General features: G+C 46.2%; 1 protein-coding gene across 1 annotated transcript in view; it reads left to right on the top strand.

Annotated features, from left to right (window-relative positions):
* Positions 1-13,535, top strand: part of UCHL3 (ubiquitin C-terminal hydrolase L3) — a 726,647-nt gene that overhangs the window by 155,796 nt on the left and 557,316 nt on the right. The window contains exon 4 of the mRNA XM_069639381.1: positions 11,856-12,012. Coding sequence (XP_069495482.1) covers positions 11,856-12,012 — 157 coding nt within the window. The remainder of the gene's footprint in view (positions 1-11,855; positions 12,013-13,535) is intronic.

Raw genomic sequence — 13,535 nt, 5'->3', positions numbered from 1 at the left:
CCCACTGCTGTACGTGTTTCCTCCAGTCCCCGTCATCCCTCAAGTGTTAAGTAGGTTACGGAGGTTCGGATCCCCATGATCCTAATTGCTCCGGATTGGGCCAGGAGACCGTGGTACCCGGACCTTCTTGAAATGTCCATCTGCCCTCCATGCCGTCTTCCCTACCGAGAAGATCTGCTCTCTCTCTCTCTCTCTCTCTCTCTCTCTCTCTCTCTCTCTCTCTCTCTCTCTCTCTCTCTCTCTCTCTCTCTCTCTCTCTCTCTCTCTCTCGCGCGCGCGCGAGAGTGGGTGCCGGGGCGGGGGGGTGTCAGGTTCTCCATCCAGAGGTCAGGACCCTCAACCTTCACGCTTGGTATCTGAAAGGTTGAGGTATAAGGATTGGGACCTCCCGGATGACGTGATGGAGGTGTTGCTTTCGGCCAGGCGGCCAGCAGCAAAATCCTTGTGCCGTTGATTTAAGTTTTGCGACTGGTGCAGAGGACAAAATGTTGATCCTTTTCAGTGTTCTATTCCCATGGTTTTGTCTTTCTTGCTTTCTTTGGCCCACAGGGGCCTTCAAGTGGGTACCATTAAAGGTTACCTGGCGGCGCTGTCTATCTTCAAGCGCTCGTCTGAAGAATGTTCTTACTTTAAGATTCCTTTGATTTCCCAACTTTTTAAAGGCCTCACTAATGTGTTCCCACCGTCCCCTTTCCAGGTGCTGGTTTGGGATCTGAATTTGCTTTTGAAATTCCTCATGGGTGCTCTGTTTGAACCTTTGCAGTCTTGTTCTTTGAGGTTGTCTTTCAAGACGGTGTTCTTGGTTGCTGTTACTTCTGCTCGCAGAGTGAGTGAATTGCAGGCACTTTCATCTAAGCCACCCTTTACTGTGTTCCACAAGAATAGGGTTGTACTGAGGGTACGTCCATCCTTTCTACCTAAAGTAGTGTCGGAATTTCATTTGAGCCAGAAAGTGGTTCTTCCTATCATCCTCATCCTCATCCTGGTAAGGAAGAGGAGCGACTCCATAGGTTGGACCCTAGGAGAGCTCTGAGCTTTTATATTTATAGGATGTCCAGGGTCAGAGTGGACGATCAACTCTTTGTAGGGTATGCTGGTCACCGATGGGGCCAGGCTGTTACAAAACAGACCTTGTCCAGGTGGATTATCCTCACCATTACTGAGTGTTACCGTTTGGCAGGCAAGGACCCTCCTGAAGAGTTGCGAGCTCATTCCACTAGGGTCAGAGTTCCTATTCGGAATATTTGTGATGCAGCCACATGGGCTTCTATCCACACCTTTGTTAAACATTACTCCATTGATACTCGACATGGTCAAGATATGGCCTTTTGTAAGGCGGCCCTTTATCCTGCCGTCTGATTGGGTATTCTAAATTCTTATCCCTCATCCATTTTCTGGTGTTGCTTTGGGAGTCTGTCAAAGATGTGGAATACGTTGGAGGACACAATCCATTCGAAGAACAAGTTACTTACCAACAAGTAACGTTCTTTCGATTGGATGTTCCTCCAAAGTATTCAACATTGCCCTCCCAGCCGGCCCCTCTGGAGAATTCTTTATGCGATTGCAGCTTACGTTTCTGCAAGGCTATGTGCAGTCAAGCAGGCATTGGATATGTGCATGTCACACGTTATGGAGAAAAAACATAAACTGAGGCTATGGGCACCGTGCATCCTATTTATAACATCCGGTGACTTCGCCCTCGATGGAAGCCTTCAAGGGACATCGACACAGGACGCCTTCTGCCAAAAAAGTTTCCAAACTACACAGCTGTGGACATTACATGTCAAAGATGTGGAATACGTTGGAGGGACATCCAATCGAAAGAACGTTACCAGTTGGAAAGTAACTTGTTCTTTTATAAAACCTTGATTGGAAATTCCTTCATTTTTGACTGTTTTACTTTGCTGATTGGGTTGCTACTGAACCACATTCACACCCCTCCTGAGAGTATGAGGTGTATCTTTTAAATGTGCCTGTTTTACCTTTGATTGTGTTGGCAACTTGCTTTGTAGAAGTGTTGAGGGCTGAGTAGGCACTTTAGCCTGCACTCATCCTTGTACTCGGGCTGGCAGAATCCAATTAGTCACAGGCATTGTGTATCCACCCCCTCTCTCCCCACAGCTTTTCAGCAGTGGTTGCTCCCCTCTCTGGGAAGCCCTGGAAGAGGCGGTCTGTTACATTAATGCTGCAAGTCTGCTCCACAGCAGATTGCATTGTTGTTCTCATTCCCCTGGGCACCGTCCAGCTCTTAATGTTTTAGCTGCTAACGTGTGTATCCCTGGAGACTGATGCAAACGAAAATACTTTCTGCCTTTTCAGCATTTATGCCACTTGTATTTTCCGTTACTGTCCTCGCATGCTGACCGTTAGCCACTTGTCTGCCTGTGCCGCCAGGAACACTACCCTCTGGTTCCTGACAGGGCTTTAAGTGGGCCAGGACTAGCCAAGCCTAATCCCTGCAGTCTCCAAAAAAGTGTTCCTAAATTGGGGATCTGCCAGAGCTCCCGAGTCCCCAATTGTTCACTAGCTTGCAAACAAGGTGACCCGATTTCTCAGCATGCCATCTGTTGGGTTTGAGGAGTGGCTGAAAGGGGGGAGATGCTAAATCAGAGTGTCAGCGCCCCCGTCAGGAAACAAAAGGAGAGGCTGGCACTGTATGAGTGTAACGCTCCTGCCCTGCACACAGCATGGCATTGTGGGACAGTTTCTCCAGAGGCAATCAAAGAGTGAGGACGTTACAGGAATTCAATCATATGAACAATGCGTGTTTCAGTCAAACATTAGGCACATCATCTGTGCGAATGTGAAACAGAAAACAACGGCAAACTCCGATGCCTGAGAGTACAACAGCATTTTGCACTGCAAGCCGCACCTGTCCGAGGAACACCCTCTGTCTGCATAGACGAGGGTGCATTTTAAAACCTTCAGCACAGAGCACTAGGGCAAGAGGAATTGAAGATTTAACCGCATAGATGAGCGGAGCAACAAAAAAAAAAACTACTTTGGTGAGAGGAGAAACCGACCCCTTGTCTGCCCTTTCCTTTTAAGACCCCCCTCCAGCTTGCAAAGGCACGGCAGGAACGCACAGTGGGTGTATGTGGGGAGTGATAGAGGCGGGGTGGATTGGGAACCAAAAGAGGCCCGGGAAATCATTTTCAAAGCGGTCCCATACATATTTTCAGAAAGCCAAACATTTTTTCCTGTGGGAAAATTTGAAAATAACATAAGTTACCGCACAAAAGGGGCCCAGGCTGCAGAAACCTACCGGTAAATATCCAGAGTTCCCTATAGGCCAGTCCACCCCTGGGTAGGGAGCTGGGGGGCGAGGGGGCATGGACAAGGATGTACCTGGATTTGGTCCATGGGGCAATTGTTTGCCACCTTTTGTGCAGTACGCCCAAAACTGTTCTACCGAGATGCACTGTCGCCAAAAGGTTGCCCCATGATGAGTAGCACAGGAAGTTATTTTGGAAAAAGGAGCAGAGAACCCCTAAGCAGGTGCTTCCATTAAGCATTGCACTCTGTCTGCTGATCCCGTTGCAGGCCAACAAAGAAGAAAACATACAGATTATCTGCATGCAGCAACATGCTGCATGCATCAACATGCTGCATGCATCCCTCTGACATGCCCAGCAGCCTTTAAACCCTGCCCACACTTCTTAAGCCCCACCCTCTTGTTAGGGCATACTTTTCCACGTCCCACTTATAGTACTGGATCATGTATAAGTGTAATATATTCAGTGCTGGAAATGGAAAAAAATATTACTTGGGAGGGGTGGGGATATCCCTCTCCTCCGTGGGGGGGCGGGGCCGAGGGGTGTGGCCCCCAGTAGTGTCATTCAATTCATTATCTCTTTATGGAACCCAAGCAGTGGCGTCTCCGGGAATCAAATTTAGGTGGGGGGCACAGAGGGGGGTCACAGACAAAAGTAGGGGGCCGCCTATACATGGCCAATGTGTATGCTTTTGTCAAATTGATGCAGGCAAATTAGTCCAAAGGGGCCTGGGGGAGGTAAAAAGTAAAAAATGTGCATTTATACAGCAAGTAATTCTATTGGAAGCACATTCAAAATTGTAATCCTTCTTTAGCCATGGCATTAACTGTAAGCAGCATGCCATGAATCATAGGCCAGTAGCAATGACACTAGTTTTAATATTGGCCCAGGAGTACATGCAGTGCACAGCATAGGATTCCGATGTTCCAGAATATAAAAACATATCTGTTAAGTAGAGTGTAAAATCCCCTGCACTAGTGCCTTCATAGAGCTGCTAAGTACCCAATGTGTAAGCTTTAATACCGCTGTAGAAAGTACTTCTCCTGAGCACATACAAACACAGAACTGGCCTGATTTAGAAGACTGGATTTTTATTTACAAATCAATTTATTCTCAAATGTTTTTCCTACCTCAATTGCAACATGTAACTTAACTTGAAAGCCAAAAATCTTAAAGGTAGGACTGAAACTGAACATGCGTGTTTGTGGTCTCAAATTACACAAAACGGTTTACTTTAATAACGATGAAACGTGAATTTCTGTGGATCGATGCAAACTTATCAATGACAATGTCCATGCTTATTTGGGCAGCAAGTCTGGACTCAATTGCCAGTGTGGCAAGATCTGACAGCCTTTCCTCTGTCATTGTTGTGCGCAGATATGACTTTGTCAGCTTTAGCACAGAAAAGCTTCTTTCACATGAAGCGCTACTCACTGGCAAAACACAAGCAATTTTGCACAGTCGATACAGTTCGAAGAATGGAACAGCATAAGGCTCCAGAAAGTTTGAACTCCAGAATGGTGTTCCCCTTAATGGCATCAGATGCCTTCTTCCTTGCTAGGGTTACCTGTGCCTTTTTTTGTTCTGTTTGCAAGTTATCCAGATCACAGGAGTAGAATGTGGCCATTTGTGACAATTTCTGAAAACTGAGAAAAGAATCAGATCTGGGATTTAGTGCCTGTATACCTTCCATGATCAGCAAAGAATCTTTTGAAATGCGTGATTTTAGTTCTAGATTTTTCGGTCAAGAACTACATACACAAAATATTTAGTGAAATCATCTTTTGTGCACAGTCTTGGTCGCTGTCCCACAGTCTCTATTATGGCACTATTTCTTAAGTGGAAAGGCAGTCGACAATCACGCTTTTTGCGAGGCGGTCCAGCCTCATCATTTGTAAATGCTTCTATACCACACTTACTGCTCAGCTGCACTGCTTCGTCCCAGAGATTTTGTATAGTTGCATCCATGCCTTGATTACGCACTTCCTCACAGTCTTCTATGACTGTGCGTACAAGGACAAGAGCTGAGGCCAGGTCAAGATCTGCTTGCTGTAACATATTTGATAGTGTCTCAGTCCTTTTTAATATGTTTTCAAAAAGCACAAGTGCTAGAATGAAGCTGAAGTCAATGAACTGCTGAATGCCATTTGCTTCTATTGCTCTTTCTGTATGTCTCCCTTCTGCCACTAGTGTGGGGGTTTCCAGAAGAGGCTCAAGGGTTTGGAGGACAGCTTTACAGGTAGAATATTGGCACGTCCACCTTGCATCACTTAATGTTACGTTCACCTGGTATCCCCAGGGAGGCCACCCAGCCTTGGTTGGATGATTTGCACTCTCGAACCCTCTTCCGGTCCCTTGGTTAAGACCTCCGGTTAAAGATGGGTCTGCAATACAGGAGAGTTGGATTCAATACCAGATTGTCTTTATGCTTTCCCACCTCCCTTGGCCTCAACTCCTTCCTCCCCTTTGGGCCTTCTCCTTACCTTAATATTGTAAAAGGTGGATTCTCTGTCCTGCTCCTTGTGGCAGGGGCGCGTAGATGTGGGGGGGGGGCGAGCAGCGACTAAGTTACTTCACTTGTGCAAGCCCCCCTGTGGGAATCCAGGCCTGCTGCGACTCTGTAGGTTTGCTACTTTACAGTCTTTATATGCAGTTCTTATGTTCCTCTTAGTTCGAATAATAATGTCTTGCTTCTTTCCTTTTAGGTATGGAAAGGTATTTTGGTGGTGTCATGCAGTTTGAAGATGAGCATGGGCCGGTAGGCAAAAGCGCGGTGTGCCCGATGCTGTCCGGTGAGTAATGCGCGATGCACAGCGCTGTTTCGCCTTTTATATTGCTAACCTGTGTCTTAACTCTCCTTGCAGGTTGCAATGTTCCTCGCCGAGCGCCGTAATGGTCCAGCAATGATACTGACCAGGAGATGACTACCCAGGTAAGAACTGTGTGGCTTTCTTCATTCGGGAGGAAACGTGAATAAACGCTTACTAATGCTGTCTTTCTTTCTCCTCTTTTCAGGTTATGGTATTCCAGGATGCATGCGGTGCCGGATGATGGAGTTCTTACCTTCAGGTGTGTGGAACTGAAGTCCGCGATGGATTGAAGACAGGATACTGTACCAGGTAAGTTTCTCAGTGTTCTTTCTCTCTCTGCTGGTCCTTGGTTTCAGGTAAGCTGGCATCAAAGAACTGGACACGGTGAGCGTTACGCTGCCCACAGCAGAATAACGCAAAGCATGTTGTGCTGTTTGGGTGCGGTTTAAATAGTCTCCGGTAAAGTAGTCCAGGTAAAATAGTCCCAGGCCTGCCGCACCCAAAGTAGTCCAGGTAAAGTAGCGCCAGGCCTGCAACACCCAAAAGACTAGACCGCATAGCTCAGTTCCTTGTACCTGAGCTACGTGTGTGCCTCCATGTTGGCTGAACGCCCCCTCCTCCCCCCAAGTTAAATAGTCCCACGTAAATAGTCCCATTCTAATGTTGGTCTTCATGATGGTTATGAGCCTGGCGCCAAAAACGCCAGGACTGACTCCAAGAGAGTCTTGGATGAGGTTTTAAGGTCTTTGACCTGGCCCTAACTGGAAGGCTGACTTGCCAGTGAGGGCCAGGGGCAAGGGTCATGACACTTAAGTGTTTTAACTGTATGACCTGTTTTGACATTTCTGTTTGAACGCTTACAAACACAGAGTGAACAACAGATGTACTGCAAAACACATGAAGCTTCTCCAATTTCACAAAAAAACTCAGTTGCTGCATTTAAGTTTTTAACCGTGTCAGCAATGACTATGTTAATTGTATGAATCACCGGCTTAACTTAAAGTGCAGAGGGCCCCTCTTTTTGAACCCGTGCTTGCACACCATTAACCCGACCACTCATCACTGAGGCCCCATCATACCCTTGCCCAACACATTCATTTCCATCAATGCCCAATGATGAAAGGACATTAAACATATAGCATGTTAAAGATTCTGCATCAAGGCCATCTGCTTTGTAGAATTTCAGGAATCTTTCATGGACGGAGTTATCATAGAAGTATTTTACAACAACAGACAGCTGTTCAGTTTTGCTGAGATCTTTAGTCTCATCAGCAAGAATAGAAAATGGGCTTCCTTTAAGGCTTTCAGCAATGCCCTCTCTAACGAGAGCAGCCATAATTGACAGAACTTCATTTTGAATGGACAGATGTAAATATCGTGCTTTTTTGGGCCCATTGTTTTTTTTTTTACAATACTGTCTCTTTCAGCACGTAAATACAATATTTCTCTCACGTTTCCGTGAGTGATGTCATCAGAGTTGCAGCGATGCTCCCTTTGGGCAATTTTAGTTTTGCCAGTTAGCAGTAAAACTTGAGCAATTGTTTTAATGTAATGCCGATTTTCAGTCACCTTTCTGGTATATGCCTCACTGAGACCTTTCATGATTGATGTATCCTCTTTTATATTTCTTTTGAAATCCTCCCATTTTACATAGCATAGCCTTTCTTATGGGAAGCAGACTTCTCATGCTGCAATATTCCTTCGCCATTTTTCCAGTTGGTGAAGCCTACATTGATAAAAGTTAATTTTTAAGTTCTCCATGAAGAGATATGGACCTAGAAAAAATCAGCATGGAGAACAGTGCATCCTGGGACATGGAGTATTCTAGCCATGTGTATACCTGAAACCAATGCGAACAGAACGATCTAAGGCCTGATCCCAGTTTTGTATGAGTATATGTTTTTAGACAGGCTGTCGAGGCCCTTCACTAGCACACTGGCTGATATCACTGGGACCTGGTGGTGCCTTTCCCTTGACGGCATCAACAGCCATTACTTCACTCTGAGGTCGATCAAAGTCGCTGCATACTTTTCCACAAGCAGTATTGGTTGGTGAGTGGGGGCATTATGCTTGAACCAGGACTCTGTGATGACGAGGGTTCAACACCTTCTGCAAAAGCATCTACACTTCTAACGGGGGAACGGAGGTGCAGGGAGGGGAGCAGGTGCAGATAGTTTGGGCCAGGTAAAGTCTGAGGTTGGGGGAGAGGGGGGGAGTGCAAGTTCATGAACGCATTTCAAGACAAGTTTTGGAAATTTGAAGAGGGTCTAATGTTTCACATAGAGAATCTGGCATTGATATGGTCTTGATAAGTGGGCGAGTGGGGAAACTAGATGTGCATGTAACAAAGCTGGGTACCATTGCCATAGCCACGCCACTCATCTCCATCATCTATATTTCCCCGGACCGGCCCTTGCATTATCCTTTTAGATGGTTCTCAGCTGCAGCCCTTTTTTCTGTACCTTTGCAATGTTTGTTTTCCCGGGCATGTGAGAAGGAAACCCTGCGGGTGTATGCTCAGAAATCTCCTTTGTGTCTTCCCATTGGTCTGAAAGAATATACCTTTACACAAGAGCCCTTACAAGTTTACTGAACCTGCTAGTGCATATAGTAGGATGCGCTAGCTGCATGGATATTTTAACATATAGATTTGCTGGCCAGAAAGAAATTAAATTTGACATAAAATATGCTCCCTGTAATATATATATGATATGATATGGCATTTATAACGCGCCCATACACAAGTGTTTCAGGGCACGTAGGCACATTTTTTTGAGGTGCATGGGAACTAACGTCGAATGGTTCTTGCACATTAAATCACCTCCAGTCTGCTGCATTGTAACTAAAAAAAGATCAGTTTGCATCCAAAGATTCAGATGTTGAAAGGATGAGAGGATCAGACCCAAAGGATTGTAGCCTGTAATCTTCACATTACATACAAACGCATACATGACACTTGTACTGCCATCAAAACCACAGGTATTGCATCTGCCACTCCTGCTGTCCCATTGAGAGGTGCTGCCCTTGCCCCCAAATGGCAGTACACACACAAGACCACTTTACATTACATTAGCAATAACATTAAAAATCTCATGAACCCACCAAGCTACCATAGAAGGCGACAGATACATTAATTGGACCTAATACAAGTCACTGAGAAACCCTTTCTGAGCAACCAGTTTACAGCCCAGTAGACCGCAAACCAAAGCACTTACAGGCGGAACCCAGAATACGCTTAAAGCTGGACGGATTAAAATAACCCCTCAGGCATGCTTGGGAAAATACCGCATCCAAAGATTCATGAGTTGAGCTATGTTAGATTTTACTTTTCCACTTTTTGCAGCACGTTGTAATTGAACAAGACCTGCCGGTGTTGACAAAGGCTTTAAGGGGAATCTGAATTACACTCAAGGCAGCAATCCTAGGACTTGTGTTTTTTTCAATTTAAAATGTTATGGCCCAGTCCGACCCTGTCCACATAGCACCGAGTGTGGGAGATGATGTCCCCCAACCATCGACACTGCAGCAGCCGTGCATAAAGACCCACCCCTCAGCATGCCTGGGGCCCACGGTGAGTCCCTGCAATCCTCAGAGATTGGATGGATAACTGGAAGGGTCTTGGGCTTGCAGGGACGCACCGTTGGCCCAAAGGAGTGCCGAGAGATGGGACCTTATGCACGGCAGCTGCCCAACAAACAGTTTTGGTCCTTTTATGACTTACCTACTTACCTTTGATGCTGAGCGAGGCGGGCGGGGGTCAGGCTGCAGGCTGGATCCTCTGGGGACTGAAGGTCAGCGTGAACGGGAAAGCAAAGAGAAGCCAGCAGGCCAAATGGAAGTAGCCACCTGCTGGCTGCTGTCAGTGCTGTGCTGACACGGGGGCATTTTTAAGCACTTTTTATGCTGGCATCGTGGCACCTGTATCAAAGTGAGTCAACTCGTATGTCAATACGACGCACGCACACCTGCAGAGAGGCAAAGCTGCCTACAATGCACGCAACTACCCGCACCCCACTGCACCTTCCCTCCCATCAGAATGGAGGCACGAAACCATTCAGTGACTAATGGCCCATCATTAGCAGTGTCTTGCCCTACACTTGGAGGGGCTTGTCTTAGCTGCAGAGGGAACTGAACTGTTTTTTTTATTGTTTTGCTTATGAAAAAACAAGCGTAACAAAAAGCAGCCAGTCAACAGTATAAGCCCACAGTCGATTATTAGAAGCAGACATGGCAACACTGAGGTGTCGCCTCGGCTGACGGCCTCCGTTCTTTCGTAGCAGGAGAGACAGCAGCCACCAGTGCAGGGCTGGTAGCTTGTGATGAATGAGACTGCAGTCAGCAAGGTGCAGGACTCGGACAGTGCAGAGAGAGCAGCCCAGCTGAGGTAGGAGGGTACAAGGGAGGGGGGGGCAGGATTTCAGAGCAGGGGCCTGGGCCCCCAGGCCCTGCCTAGCTACGCCACTTAACCCAAGGCTGCCGATTTGCATTTTTTAGTCCACATTTCCGTGTACACTTCTGTTTGGAATCTTAAGAGATGTATGCTTAACCAGAGCTCTCAAGTGGACACATGTCATGTGTAAGTAGCACCTGTGGTCCCATTAACATAATGTGCATCCTGGCACTTTCATTATTGCTTTTATCATTGAAAATGAACTACATGCCCCAGAATGCAAAGAAGAACCAGGATTGTTTGAGATACGTGAAACATTTTTTTTTTAAATATATAAATGTTATGGACAAGATACGATTGCTATTACATTTCTAACTTTTTACCTAAGCTGCATGAGATGGCCCTGCTTGATCATATTGCGTGTTCCTGGGGAAAGTATGCCCTTGATTATTATTACTCCTAAGTCATCTGTTGTAATGATGGTGCAGTTTACTGCCAAGAACCACTTTTGCAGTGGACATTTCAGGATGTATTTGGCCGCGCCCTCGACCCTTGGTGGGCTCCTAGAGCAAGGCCTGACCCCCAGGCTTGGCCCTACCCATGAATTAACCGGCTCTCCCATTTCTAGTGTGATTGGTTATGTTTCACAGGAAGATAATGTAAAACACTTTGTATTGCAGTGTTGCATGCATGAGGGTCTCCATGTCATGCTGGGGCAATCCTGGAAGTTTGCTGGCTTATTTTCACGTGTGGTTCTATATCTTGCACCTTGGTTACAAATCCAGAATGTTAATTCTGTATCTGCCAACCCTGAGCCAAGAGTGGCCTAGTCAAGACTAGTCTGTGTATATATAAAGATTAATACTGTTTGTAACAGAAGGTAAGCGAATAGAGTGGTCAGACTAATACGTAAAATTGAAAAAAATCCTGGTACTTTAATTTCAAATGCTTATTCTTAAGAGTTTGTTTTGTGTCATGCTATGCTTTCATTTAGTTGATGCTGAGACATACGATACATGTTTTTAGGGTGCTAAAATACACATTTTGCAAGACAGTCCAGTGTGTAATCTTGTCGGGCCGGCTCAGCCTTTCATCCTTCCAACCTTGATTAATAGCAGTGCTGTCGAGTTGAAGAATACAAACGCCCATCGTGTACGCACGGATTAGGGTCGCCTTCCGAGCCATGCTCCGTTAGGGGAAGAAGCACACAAACGCTCCGAGAGACGTTGGCTTGTGAAGTAGACCGTTTAGATGTAAAAAAAAATAATGCGGGTTTGCTTTATTACATGCTTCTTGTGTATTTATAAATCAATGAGTTTGAATTAGCGAGAATGTTTAAATGGACTACGTTGGGCGCTAACATGTTTTCTTTTCCACTAGTACGAAGAGTACAAAGCCGAGGAGGAGTCGAGGATTAGAGACCATGGGCAGGAATTGAGTCCGTCGCTATACTTCATGAAGCAGACCATTAGCAACGCCTGCGGCACCATCGGCCTCATCCACGCCGTGGCAAACAACAAGACGATCCTGACTTTTGGTAAATGACCGCGTTCCTTCTGCCCCGACACTGTTTGAGTGCTGTTCTTCTCTTTATCACTAGGTGGTGCCCTTGCTCTTGCAATGTCTTGTCGGTGCTCCAGGCCGAATGAAGAAAATGCGTTTGTGTTTGTAGCGGGCTTCTGTGTGGCTTTTGACTAAATGAAACGACTTTTTGTCGCCCTAATCCGATACATTGTTGCTCCCTTATAATTTTTAGTACGTGCAAAAGAAGTGAAAGTGTTTAGAACTAAATGGTATTATTTCATTCCAGTGAAAAATATATCACTACACATGAGAAAACACCCTAGTATAGATATATCAAGGAGTTAACTTTCACCCGAGCAATGCAGCATGCACAGCTCTCCAGCTGACCCAAGAGCTGCACTCTGGACACCCAATCCTGTTTTCATTGCATCCTGTCCAGCGTTTATGGAGGGAAAACAAAACCACACATGCAAGAGTTCAACGAGTACAGCGGGACTGGATGAATTCTGTGGTTGGCATGAACCAGCTAATGTGCTTTGAGGGTCAGAATCCTTTTGGAAATGCGATGACGTTGACTCTCAAATCGCGGTTTCTTGGCCTGTCAGCGCCCCAAGGCTTTGCTCTTGGGAGCAACAGAAACGGCTTTTCCGAGAGATGGCCCTGCACAGCCATTTTGCACGAGATAGTGTTCTGAGGTGGCCCTAGCTCCCCCTGGGAAGTGGCGCTGTTAATGCACGCAGTGGGAACTACCTGTTAGGGAGAATTCTCATAAATGTGCCAATTCCTCTCTACCTTAGAGACCACCAGCTCATTTGCTGAACTTTGTACTTTTAATTCCATTTGTTTTCTGTGTTTGTTTCTTTTGGTTCTGGAGTCTAACCAACTCCATAGGCATCATCTTTTTCAATTGTGTCACACAGCACCCTCAGTGCAGCCTTTCAGGCTTCCCCAAAGTTTACATACCTTCTCTGGGATAAACTACTGTTTCCCAGAGTAAGTAAAGTGAAATTGACTTTACTAGTCTTTTTTTAAAATTCCTAGACCTAGCACACCCTATCTTACGCTAGAGTACTGGGGCAGTTACTTAGTATCCCGTGTCTCGAAACTCATGTAGCAGTCAAATGCTACCCTTTCCTCTCAGAATGGCTGGTGGCACTGGTTTTACAACGAACAACAATGATTTTTCCCGACCGCGAACACCGGTAGCTTTAAATCGCGGGAGCCATGTTTTTCAAGATGGCGTCTGAGCCCCCTCTGTAAAAACAGGTCCCAGTCTTCTTTTTTCGCCATTTCTTTGTGTAAAGGTGCTTCTAGAGTTTTGCTATGCACGCCAAACCTAGTTTGGCTCCTTTGTTCGTTCACCTTTGGCGGGCTTCAGGATTGAAGACCGCCTCTGGCGCCGAGTGTCTGGGGTGGGCAGGAAGTGAAGGAGGTGCCCGAAACTCCCTGTGCTTAGTCTCCTAGGAGACCCAAATGCACTCTGTGGTGATTGGCTGGCCGACTGTCTGGCAAGGACAGCCACCCTGCTGGGTGGGT

Source organism: Ambystoma mexicanum, chromosome 7q (genome assembly GCF_040938575.1).
Source record: "Ambystoma mexicanum isolate Mex_15411 chromosome 7q, UKY_AmexF1_1, whole genome shotgun sequence".
In the NCBI taxonomy this organism is placed as follows: Eukaryota; Metazoa; Chordata; class Amphibia; order Caudata; family Ambystomatidae; genus Ambystoma; species Ambystoma mexicanum.
Note: the sequence above shows the minus strand (reverse complement) of the source record. Positions and strands in the feature narration are given on the sequence as shown.